This window comes from Ovis canadensis, chromosome 2, assembly GCF_042477335.2.
Source record: "Ovis canadensis isolate MfBH-ARS-UI-01 breed Bighorn chromosome 2, ARS-UI_OviCan_v2, whole genome shotgun sequence".
NCBI classification, from domain to species: Eukaryota; Metazoa; Chordata; class Mammalia; order Artiodactyla; family Bovidae; genus Ovis; species Ovis canadensis.
In genome coordinates, this window is record NC_091246.1 from 112,921,847 (window position 1) to 112,934,703 (window position 12,857).

At 41.6% G+C, this 12,857-nt stretch overlaps 1 protein-coding gene across 1 annotated transcript in view; it reads left to right on the forward strand.

Moving 5' to 3' along the window:
• Positions 1-12,857, forward strand: part of DDX60 (DExD/H-box helicase 60) — a 47,531-nt gene that overhangs the window by 698 nt on the left and 33,976 nt on the right. Inside the window, 8 exon segments of the mRNA XM_069573749.1 lie at positions 927-1,092; positions 1,095-1,207; positions 4,807-4,923; positions 7,948-7,981; positions 8,174-8,338; positions 9,002-9,048; positions 9,051-9,164; positions 10,907-11,056. Coding sequence (XP_069429850.1) covers positions 927-1,092; positions 1,095-1,207; positions 4,807-4,923; positions 7,948-7,981; positions 8,174-8,338; positions 9,002-9,048; positions 9,051-9,164; positions 10,907-11,056 — 906 coding nt within the window.

The window sequence follows — 12,857 nt, forward strand, 5'->3', positions numbered from 1 at the left end:
TCAGTTCCAGTCTCCCAGCTCCTCCCACTCCCTCTTCCCCTCTTGGGGTCCATACATTTGTTCTCTATGTCTGTGTCTCAATTTCTGCTTTGCAAATAAGATCATCTCTATCATTTTTCTAGATTTCATGTGTAAGCGATATTATCTAATATTTGTTTGTTTCTTTCTGACCTACTGGAGCTTTCCTGTGAGGTCATACAGGACCCTGCGGGAGGGAGGCCAAGCTGATCTCCAGTCTAGCCTCCCAACTCCAAGTAAATCCATCTCTGTCTTCAAAACTCAGCAGTTTGAGCCCAGAGGAAGGCCAAACTCACTAGCGTTGCTCTGTTCTTATTTGCTCTGCAGTAAATACCTCCAAGGGAAGATACTTGGCTGGTGAAATTTTAGCACTTTCAAGTTCATAAGTGTATAATACCACCTCCTTCTCATTCTGCCCCTAAAGGTTTTGGTGCATGCCTGTCCAGTTGTTTTGTGATCTACATTATTTAAAGTGTTTGAACATTGCTGACTGCTTGCAAGCAGTGCATAAGCTGTGGTTTTTTGATAAAAACCAGTGCTACTTCCGGATGGCCTGAGATCTTCCCTACAGAGCGATCCACCCTATCTTTCCTTGTGGATGATTTGTAGCCACCATTTGGTTTTAGTATTTTTCTTTCCTTTTTTTTTTTTTTTTTGTTTTGAAGTGCGTTTGGAGAGGAAAAGAATTAGAGTGGGAAGGGAAAGTGTGGTAAATTCTGAGTTAAAGGAGACATGTATTCAAACCCAAATTGGGGTTTGTGGATGTATTTGCAAGATGACAGTCAGGGGTCTATTTCCTGACTGTGAATCAGAACATGACCCTTTAAAGGCTTCCATGGTGTATGTTAACCAGTGAAGCTAGTAGAGAACGGAATGATGATTTCACAGTTATCTACCCATCCTCCCAGGATGCTGAGCATGCGTATTTCAACTTCCAGGAACTTCGTGCTCTGAGAACGGCATTAATCCTCCATCTTCAGCATAATACCAGCATTGATGTTCAAACAGCCTTTTTTGGGTGCTGGTCACAAGAGTGGATCACTTTCCTGGAAGGCATTTGTCCGTATTTTCTGATTGTTGGTCAGTGAAGGTCAGTGCTGTACTCTTCTCTGGCCAGTCATCTGATATCCTTCGACTTTCTGTGTACTTTATGCAGAGCAAGTACCCAAACCAGATGTTTTTCCATAAGGTAATTTCCACCTGAAAGACAAACTTTTAGAATTTCACAAAGTTTTCTGTATTACATGACTTGGTTTCATTTTCACCTGTTTTATGGAAATTATCGTAGGTTTAACAGAGAGGTATAGAAATGATAACAATAAAATAAAAATGCTGTCTTCTCCTGGGCAGTTATTGTCATAACAGCAGTGCTTGGTACTTCCTGTGGATCACTTTGTTTAACCTTCACAGTGACGCTGTGAGGGAGGTGTTAGTGTCATCTGTGTTTTGCAGATCATGAAATAGATACTTGAATAAATAATCTGCCCATTGTGTGTGTGTCTGTGTGTAAGTTGCTCAGTCATGTCTGATTCTGTGACCCCATGGACTGTAGCCCGCCAGGCTTCTTTGTCCGTGGGATTCTCCAGGCAAAAATACTGGAGTGAGTTGCCACTTCCTTCTCCAGAGGGATCTTCCCAACCCAGGGACTGCACTGGGTCTCCTGCACTGCAGGCAGATTCTTTACTGTCTGAGCCACCAGGGAAGCCCCAGCTGCCCATTGTCAACCCCAGATGAGTAATAGAGCCTGGATTTGAAAAGAGGCAGCCTAACCCCAGTGCTTCTGTCCTTAAGTGTGGCGTGTCATTCTGCCTCCACTTAGGAAGGCCAGACACACATCCATGTACAGCAGCTCTTAATGAGACAACAACGGAGAAATTTGATGAAGAAGGAAAACATATTAAATACAACTTTTCAAAAAAACTGGTTCAGTGGTTAAGAATCTGCCTTGTAATGCAGGGGATGTGGATTTGATCCCAGGGCAGAGAACTAGGATCCCACGTGCTGCAAAGCAACTGAGTCCACATGCTACAACTAGAGAGTCGGTGTGCCGCAACTAATCCCTGATGTGGCCAATAAATGCACACTATTTTAAAAAGAAAATTAAAAAATAATTATTGGCCATGTTGTGTGGCATGTGGGGCCTTAGTTCCCAGACTAAGGATCAAACCCACGCCCCCTGCGTTGGAAGTGCAGAGGCCTTAGCAACGGACTGCTAGGGAAGTCCCTGACCTAAAGTTATTTCCTAACAGAAAATCATTAACAGAATTTTCAAATTATTTAGAATTTTAATCCTGTGATCTTATTATTTTGCTGTATTGGTAAAATTGGTAATGACTGTAATATACTTTTGAGAGTTCAAAAAATGCTCACCAACTTTAGAAATCTGGTTTCTGTCTAATTTTCACTACCTATAGTGAATTTAGAATATGAAGATAATTCTACATATCATCAAAATGATTTTTGAGTCAATTAACGTTTCTCACTTTTTTTGAGTTTAGGGTCATACCCCTTTGGACATTGGACACATCCATCATAAGATAGTTTACTATTCTTTCATTAGAGCTTCAGTCATTAAACTGTTTCCAACTCTAGTTGCCTGCAGTGAGCAGGAACAGCCTTGGGTTCTTTTTTTAATTAAAAAACTTTTTATAGTGATACGGTGTCCTATAATCAGTATATCTCATTTTATTCTGTTAGTGCAATTTCTGAATCTGAGTTTGAAGAGTCCTTACAAAACTTCCTTACTAAACTTTCCATAAGAACAGTATTTTGTAAAGGAGGATTTATTTTTGGTAAAATAATTTATATGAACACTCACCTTACAGAGGTTATTTCATTCATCACTTGGAGGACTGTGTGAAATGCACATAAAATGCTATGTAAATGGCTGTGGCTGGATGTTTATTACCTGGGCGGGGGTTATGCTGGTCTTTTTCTAATATAATATATTGCATTAAATGGGTAAATAGTTTCTTTTTGAGATGTTGAAGATGTTCTAAAATTAGATTGTGACAGTGGTTGTACACAGTTTTGTAAATTTACCAAAAGCCATTGTACCCTTAGAGTGAGTGGATTTTCTGTCATGTTAATTACACCATCATAATGTTGTTAAAAAATGAAATGGGTCCAGACAAAAATTAATTTGGTGAAAACAAATCAGTGCTGTTTGGCAGGCTTTAACAGCATTGTCAATACTCTATAATTACATTTGGGCCTTAGGAAGCATCACTAAGAACAAAGCTAGTGGAGGTGATGGAATTCCAGTTGAGCTGTTTCAAATCCTGAAAGATAATGCTGTGAAGTACTGCAGTCAGTATGTCACCAAATTTGGAAAACTCAGCAGTGGCCACAGGACTGGAAAAGGTCAGTTTTCATTACAATCCCAAAGACAGGCGATGCCAAAGAATGTTCAAATTACTGCCCAAATTGCACTCACCTTACACGCTAACAAAGTAGTGCTCAAAATTCTCCAAGCTAGGCTTCAACCATGAAATTCCAGGTGTTCAAGCTGGATTTAGAAAAGGCAGAGGAACCAGAGATCAAATTGCCAATATCTGCTGGATCATCAAAAAAGCAAGAGAGTTCCAGAAAACCGTCTATTTCTGCTTTCTTGGCTATGCCAAAGCCTTTGACTGTGTGGATAAACTGTGGAAAATTGTGAAAGAGATGGGAGTACCAGACCACCTTACCTGCCTCCTAAGAAATCTGTATGCAGGTCAGGAAGCAATAGTTAGAACTGGACATGGATCAACAGACTGGTTCCAAATCAGGAAAGGAATATGTCAAGGCTGTATATTGTCACCCTGATAATTTAACTTATATGCAGAGTACATCATACAAAAATGCTGGGCTGGAAGAAGCACAAGCTGGAATCAGGATTGTCAGGGAAAATATCATCAACCTCAGATACACAGATGACACCACCTTATGGCAGAACGTGAAGAACTAAAGACCTTCTTGATGAAAGTGAAAGAGGAGAGTGAAAAGTTGGCTTAAAGCTCAACATTCAGAAAACTAAGATCATGGCATCTGGTCCCATCACTTCATGGCAAATAGATGGGGAAACAATGGAAACAGTGAGAGACTTTATTTTCTTGGGCTCCAAAATCACTGCAGCCGTGAAATTAAAAGACGCTTGCTCCTTGGAAGAAAAGCTATGACCAACCTAGACAGCATATTAAAAAACAGAGACATTACTTTGCCAACAAAGGTCCATCTAGTCAAAGCTATGGTTTTTCCAGTAGTCATGTATGGATGTGAGAGTTGGACTATAAAGAAAGCTGAGCACTGAAGAATTGATGCTTTTGAACTGTGGTGTTGGAGAAGACTCTTGAGAGTCCCTTGGACCACAAGGAGATCCAAACAGTCCATTCTAAAGGAAATCAGTCCTGAATATTCATTGGAAGGACTGATGCTGAAGCTGAAACTCCAATTTTCTGGTCACCTGATGCTAAGAACTGATTCCTTGGAAAAGACCCTGATGCTGGGAAAGATCGATGGCAGGAGAAGAACAGGACAACAGAGGGTGAGATGGCTGGAGGGCATCACCAACTTGATGGACACGAGTTTGAGCAAGCTCCAGAAGTTGATGATGCACAGGGAAGCCTGATGTGCTGCAGTCCATGGGGTTGCGAAGAGTCAGACACAACTGATCGAGTGAAATGAATTACATTAGTGTATTTTTTTTACTTAGAAATATATTGTAACAATAATATATTCAATATATGATTTTCTATAATTGGAGAGTAGTGGAATGTTTTATTTATGTGATTTGCCTTCCTATCGCAGAATGAAAAGAACATTGAGAATGCTTATAAGGCGCTGATGGAGGAACTGGAGGAATGCCGAGCTTTAGCATTAGGACATCTTTTTGGAAATTTAAAATGGAAAATTATGATGGAAGAAGTACTGAAGCTTTTAAAAAAGCTTCTTATTTGAATGAATTATTTAATTATTAAGAAATATGCAATAATAGTAGAGTTTCCATATACTTCTCACTCAGCTTTCCCTAACGTTAACATCTAATATAATGAAGGTACATTTGTCAAACCAGGAAATTAATATCACTATAATGGTGAAAAATGCACCTGCCAATGCAGTAGACACAAGAGACATGGGTTCTAGTCCTGGCTGGAGAAGATTCCCTGGAGAAGCAACTGACAACCCACTCCAGGATTCTTGCCTGGGAAATCGCATGGACAGAGCAGCCTGGTGGGCTACGGTCCGTGGGGTTGCAAAGAGTTGGACATGACTGAGCACACACACACACACACACAAACAATATTAGCTAACAGACAAACATATTAATAATAGACTTTAATAGACCACTTTTGCTGATTGTCAAAAAATTCTTCACAAAGTTTATCTTTATGGATGTGTAATAGCTCTCTAATGCTGAATATTTAAATTGTTTGAAAACTGGCTTTAACAAATAACTCTGTAGTGAATGTCTTGGAGCATAAATCTTTGTACACATTTTGTATAGCTCGCTAACCTACATACCTGGAACTTGAATAGTCAATCCCAAAGTATCAACATGCTTAATGGTAACCATTCAGTTCAGTTCAGTTCAGTCGCTCAGTCGTGTCCGACTCTGCAACCCCATGAATCGCAGCACGCCAGGCCTCCCTGTACATCAACAACTCCTGGAGTCCACCCAAACCCATGTCCATTGAGTCGGTGATGCCATCCAGCCATCTCATCCTCTGTCGTCCCCTTCTCCTCCTGCCCCCAATCCCTCCCAGCATCAGGGTCTTTTCCAATGAGTCAACTCTTCGCATGAGGTGGCCGAACTACTGGAGTTTCAGATTTAGCATCAGACCTTCCAATGAATACCCAGGCCTGATCTCCTTTTTGATGGACTGGTTGTACCTCCTTGCAGTCCAAGGGACTCTCAAGAGTCTTCTCCAACACCACAGTTCAAAAGCATCATATTGCCAAATGTCTTTGCAGTAACTCTGTACCTATTTATACTCATTGGCAAAATGGAAGAGAAATGACTTATCCTGTGATTTACAGTGCTGCTGCTGCTGCTAAGACGCTTCAGTTGTGTCTGACTCTGTGCAACCCCATAGACGGCAGCCCACCAGGGTCCCCTGTCCCTGGGATTCTCCAGGCAAGAACACTGGAGTGGGTTGCCATTTCCTTCTCCGGATTTCCAGTGCTATTAACCTTAAAATATACTTTGCTAATTTGAAAGTAAAAATATGCTATCTCATCATCTTTATTACTAAAGAGACTTGGACACTTTTATCAATATTTGTATTTCTTGTGTAAATTATCTACTCATCTCTTCTTAAAGGCTTAGATACTTTCTTATTGAGAAAGAAGCTTCAGTCAGACATCACTTAAGCTCCCTTACTTTAGTCATGTCTGACTCTTTGTAACCCCATAGACTGTAGCCCGCTAGGTTCCTCTGTCCATGGGATTTCCCAGGCAAGAATACTGAAGTGAGTTGCCATGCCAAGTATTATTACCTCTTTTATTGATGAGCAATGAAGTCTCAGAGAGGGCCCAATAGCAAAGATAGAGCACATTCATAAGTGAATTAAAATCCATTCCTCATTGCTTATATGTGGAATCTAAAATACAACACTGATGAACTTGCCTACAGAACAGAAACAGACTCACTGGCACAGAGAACAGACTTCTGGGTGCCATGGGGGGAGTGAGGGAGGGATCGGCTGGAAGTTCAGTATTAGCAGATAGGAACTAGTGTATGTAGGGTGGATAAACAGCAAGGTCCTGCCGTAGAGCACAGGGAACTCTAGTCAGTATCCAGTGATAAGCCATAATGGAGAATCGTGACTGTGTAGCTGAGTCACTGCTCTACAGGAGAGATTAGCACAACATGACAGATCAACTACACTTCAATAAAAAATTAAAATTGATTCCCAGTCAGAGTTGACAGCTATTTAGAGAATCATGGGCATGGTTAAGGGGCCCCACAGGGCAGCTGGACTCCTAAGAAGAGCCTGTCCTCCGCCTCTGAGGTCTGAACATTTCTCTTTGGGCAAAACTCCAGCCGCATTTGCCTGGCATGCGGAGTTTCTATGTGCTACTTTACAACTGCCACAGTAGACAGGAGAAACGAAAAGGAGAGGTGGAAAGAAGCAGATGAAGGAGAGACAGCTGGCTAGAGACATGCAAGGTGGTGGCAGATGACATGACCAGGGCCAGTGCGCCGCCAACTGACTGTTCTTCCGAGTGAATCTCACTCATCTGTTGTGATCGTTTCCACACGTGAATCCACGGAGCACGTGGTCACTGGGTTCCCTGCCACCCCCCGCTATTCTGTACTGACGTCCGTCCTACCCGCAAAGTCAGTCTTTCCTGAGGACCTTGCCACAGCAAGAAGCACAGGGCTTGGTCTCTGGTGTCGCTCTAATTAAGAGGCCGTGTCAGGATTTGCAGATGGTGGCTGTGAGAGAGAGCAGGATTAGCAGTGACTTACCCGCCTGGGGCCAGCGGGGCTGCGGGGAGGATCCATGTTAAAACTCTTTCGTAGCCTTTATAGCATGGGTAAGTGTTTGGTAATGTTTGTAAATAAAGTGTAGGTTGATTGGAAGAAAGAGGGGATCAAAACAGCCCTAAATGTGAAGTATGAAAAGGCCAGCTGTGAGGAGGAAGAGAGAGTATGTCTGTGACCTAAAAACAGGAGAGGAATTAGCCAAGTCTGGGTCCAGTCTTTGAATTAAAGACTTTAATGTTTACACCACATGTTTATGTCTGGTCACTGTTAGGATTCAATACTTCTTGCCAAGTTTTAGCCAGATTGTTAAAGTTATCTCAGTATTTTTCTTTGAATATAGTAGAGAAGGCATGGAAATCCTAGCTGGAGAAAGATTTGTGTTCCTCCAAACTTAGACCAGTTTGGGTTTTAATGACCTGATTTTTGTCATGAACTACAAGATTTTTCTTTTTCTCCAGCACTTACATGGCTACCTCTCAATTATCTATGGAGGTGATGGAGTGTATATATAGCTGCATTTTAATTTTATTGAGTTTTCTGTATTCCAAAACCTCCATTAATGCTGAGTAAATAGTGAATTTAATTGGGACAGGTTGACTGGCCAAGTGACTAATCTTGGATAATCAAACATTTGTTATTTTTGATAGCCTTTTTAAACAGTTTTGTTGTATATTCTTTACCAAGGTGAAACCACAGAGGACTTAAGTATAGCTGTACAGATGGTGAAAAGGATCTGCTTTGTGATGGGAAAATACCCAGAGCTTCTGCAGGAGGCAGACCAGCAACTCATAGCCAGGTGCTTGCGGTGTTCAGGGTTCAAGGAGCTGGTGAGTTCTTTGAATCCAGTGCATAATGTTTTCAGAATAGCTCCATTTTAATAGAGCAGCTGTTAGGTGTACAGAAAGTGTCTTGTCCTGTCAGACTTTTTCTATTGAAAATATTTGCTTCAAGTTCTTAATCATTAGTAATCCAGATGCCCCAACCTGAAAAGTGAAAGTGAAGTCGCTCAGTCATCTTTGCGACCCCATGGACTGTAGCCTACCAGGCTCCTCCATCCATGGGACTTTCCAAGCAAGAATACTGGAGTGGGTTGTCATTTCCTTCTCCAAGTAACCTAGAACTGGAACATTTTACAAATGCTTCTCTGGACAAGCAAATTGCATGCTTGATAGTCTCTGCAGACCCTTAAAACTAGTCCTGTGTTTAATTCTAGGAGAACATTAAAAGCTATATTGTGATTGTTCAGTTGTCCTTGTATCAGATTGTAGCTCAAGTACTGTGATGGGTATTTGAAAATCTTGATGTTTGCTATTTACTCTTAGTTAAGATAATGATTTAGATGGTAGAAGATTTCTTCAATAAATATTGCAAAATTTCAAAGATGGTAAAATGTTTTTCTGATAAAAATTAGTTTTCAGTCATTTTATTTTAAAAAATAAAATAAATAATTTTGATCATTTAAATGATGTTAAAGTTTAAAATCACTTTCAAGCTGGACTTTTACACTAATACAGGTCACAGGAAAGGGCATAAAGGAGAAGAAAAAGTCCAAATACTCACAGTGGGCCTTGGGCCAGCCCGGTTTCAGCTGCAGTACATGGGCCACTATCTGGTGCATGATGAGAGGAAAGATCCAGACCCCAGAGTTCAGGACTTTGTTCCTGACAACTGGCAGGTAATGCCTCAATTTTCTATTGTATAATTAAATCTGATCTCAGAAGCTACTCATGATTGTGGTTCCTGTTTGGCATGAAATTCTTAATATTGAATCATGTCATTTAAGACTGCCACAGGAAATGTCAAATGTGAACTTTTTCCCACTTAAAGAAAGTGAATTTTCCATATCATCCACTTTTTGTAAGTGGACCATCTTCTTGGAGGTGTTCTGGTGGATTCACATGTGTGTATTTGAAGTTCCAACTGTATCATATGGAGCAGCCTCCAAGCTTCCTCTGAGTCAGTAGGGTTCCCGTGTAAATACAGAAAAGTGAATCTGCTTTGCAATTCACTTGTCTCCTCACAAGTTCTCTAGGATTTCTTGGCGTGTTTTCAGCTCCCAACCACTGCTTTGCGGCACAGTGTTACCCGGCCCAAGCTCGCTCTGCTTGCGGCAAGTCAGAGATTCAGCGAGGTTAAACAGTATAGACAGTCATTTAGGTTATCTGGGGCCACAGTAACTGCTTTTCTATAAATATGTGTAATAAAAGGACTCATTTCTGCATTGGTCCAACCTTATGAATTAAACATGCTTCCCTACAAGAGAGCCATTTCAGAGGTTCACTCTCACCGGCTGTCTCATCAGCATCTGGCTGTCCTCCTTGAGTTGGCGCTGGTGGTGCTGGTCGCCCACAGGCTCTCTGCTGCTGCTGGGGGCGGGGCCCAGGTCCTTCCTGCCTGAGGGCAGGCCTGGGGCTGCCAGGGCTCCGGGAATCCTACACACAGCGCACTGCTGATGCTGCCTTCGCTCTGAAGTACAGCCCAGAGAGGACTTGGATTCAGATAGTGAGCAGGGTGGGGCTTTGGAGGGCTAGTCTGTCTTCAGCCCATCACATGGTCTCTCGATCCTTTGATGAGTCATCATTTTGATGAATGAAAGTGCAGACTGAGGGATGAGAATCTGTTCTAATGAAGAACCCACAGGCCCTCTAAAGTAGGGCCATTCTTCTCTTTACAAAGGAGAAGATAAGTAGTAAAATGGCTAATTATTGATTTTTTTTCTATTCAGCTACTTTTTCACCCTCACCAATATACTTGTTCTTAGATCTTCATTTCTCTAAGCCAAGGTGCACTTAATGACAAGTCAGCAGAAAGAAAATCTGCCCAAGAACAAGATAACTTGTTCTGACTCAGTCTCCATTTTTTACACAGAGCCCACCTTTGTATGCTCAAAAGCACTGTGGTTTTCTCTTCTGGGAGAGGCAGTGATCTCCTCACAAGTTCTCTAGGATCTCTTGGCGTGTTTTCAGCTCCCAACCACTGCTTTGCGGCACAGTGTTACGCGGCACAGTGTTACCCGGCCCAAGCTCGCTCTGCTTGCGGCAAGTCAGTAAGTCAGGAAGCAAGTTGTTGGGATAAGAATTTTAATTGGAAAGCCAGCAGACCCAGAAGATGGCAGACTGGTGTCTCAGAAAACCATCTCCCTCAGTCCCAGTTCAGACTCCTTTTATACACAAGAGGGGAGGGACCCAGGACCAATCGCCAAGAAGGACCACTCAGGTGGCTGGTTGACAGTTGCTCTTAATGGTCGCTTGCTTGGGGGAGAGGCCCAGTGTGGCCCCAACCCCCGAGGGAAACCGGCTGCTAGAGCCCATGTCTGCCCTGCTGCCATCAGAAGGGGATTATGAGGGAGGTGTCTTCACTTACTGGTTTTGCTGTCACTGCACCTGGTGCTGACGTGACAGTGCTTTGAATCTGCAGGGAAAGCCCCTGGACATCGTGGACAAGAACAAGTCTGCAGTCATCATGGCCCCCAAGTCCTCAGGGAAGACCTACACCTCCTACTGCTGCATGGAGAGGGTGCTGCATGAGGGCAATGAGCGCATGGTCGTGTATGTGGCCCCCACCAAGGTACGTCCTAGGGCTGGAGGTCATCCCAGAGAGACAAGGGAGTGGTCCTGTGTGTGGCCTCCACCAAGGTACATCCCAGGGCTGGCAGTCATTCCCAGGTGACAAGGGGGTGCTCGTGGACGTGGCCCCCACCAAGGTAACATATCAAGTGAATTTTCTCATTTACTCCTAAATCTCCTCTTTTGAAATAAGCCCTTGGTCATGTGGTAGATTAGCCTACTTTATTTTTTTTTCCAGTTTATTTTTTCAATTTTTATTGAGATAAAATCGACATGTAACATATTAGTTTCGGGTGTACACCATAATTGTCAGTAATGGTGTATATTGTGATGTAATCTCTACAATAATTCTAGTTACCATGAATCACCTCATACAGTTACACCTTTGTTCCCCCTTGTGATGAGAACTTTGGACTACACTCTTGGCAGCTTTCAGGTACACAATGTTCTTCAGGTATACAGTGTTATTAGGAATAGTCACTATTACATCCAGGACTGACTGACCACTGGAGCTTTGTACCTTTTGACCCCTTCCCACTTTCCCCTGCCCCCACCACCATCTCCAGCAACCACCAGTCTATTCTATTCCGTGAGTGTTACTTTATTTTCTGTGCTTTATCCTTTCAGTTTGAGAGCCTAAAGTAATGCTCTCCTTGGAGGGTTGTGAGGGAGAGTCTGGACTTGCACCCTCGTCGTTCAGCTTTTTGCTGTAACTGAGCGAGGCACCTCCATTTTGCTGGGCAGTGTGGGGTCACTAAGGACCCCGCATCACCTCTGTCCTCTGTGGGGCGTATCCACTCTGCTCTTGGGCATCAGTTTCTTGCCGGTTCCTCACGCCTAGTGGTTTTGCCATATTTGTTTTATGGCTAAAACCACCTGAAGTCAAACTTAACAATAAAATATGATCTTTGTTATTTAGACGAAAGTGTGATTTCCAGAAAGTATAAGTTTGCATATCCTCATTTACAACCCCTTGTTTTTAATGTGATTACTCTTAAGAAAGGCAGAGTTAGTTGACATAACTTTGATTCTACAGATTAAAATGAGATCTCACTCCATTTTATTGATATTTATAGGAAAATGTAGCGTTGAGTGACTTAGGGTCAGACTCAGAACCAGATCGATCAACATGTTAAATGAAATTAGCACTTTAGTTTTTATTGTAGCTTTTCTGTTTTTCACACTTGTGAAAGCAGCAAGTGTTCATAATAAGAAATGAATAAAAAATACATTAAGAAAAATTAAGCTTACTGGAAGTAGAATTGGTAATTCAACACAGTACCTATTCCCTTTCTAAAAGTTTTAGAACCCAAAAGTTTAGAAGCCAAATTACTCTTCTAAAAGTTTAAATCTGTTTTTATTCCCTCTGGAAGTGTATGGAAGTATATATTCTCTTATTTGTAAACAACATTCCTATGATTTTAAAATTTTATTTCCATGCTGATAAAAAATTTCCATCTCATATTAAATCTGAATTTCTGTGATTATTGACTGGAGAGTCTTCCCATATGATTTCTGGGCAGTGATATTTCTTTATTCATGAGCTACTTGTTCATGAAATCTGCCTATTTTCTTTTTCTTTTAGTGAAGGGGAATTCCCTTTTTACTGATTGGCCAGAACTGTATGTAATAAGTATATTTCTTTTTCTCTCCAAATTATAACCAATATACCTCTGTCATTTTTTCTTTTTACTATATTGCACCTACATTAATGGTATTTTGTTAATATTTGTGTAGTCAGATTTATCAGTATTTCCATTTAGCTTTGCCATGTGTGTGTTCAAATATATGAAAATATGTGA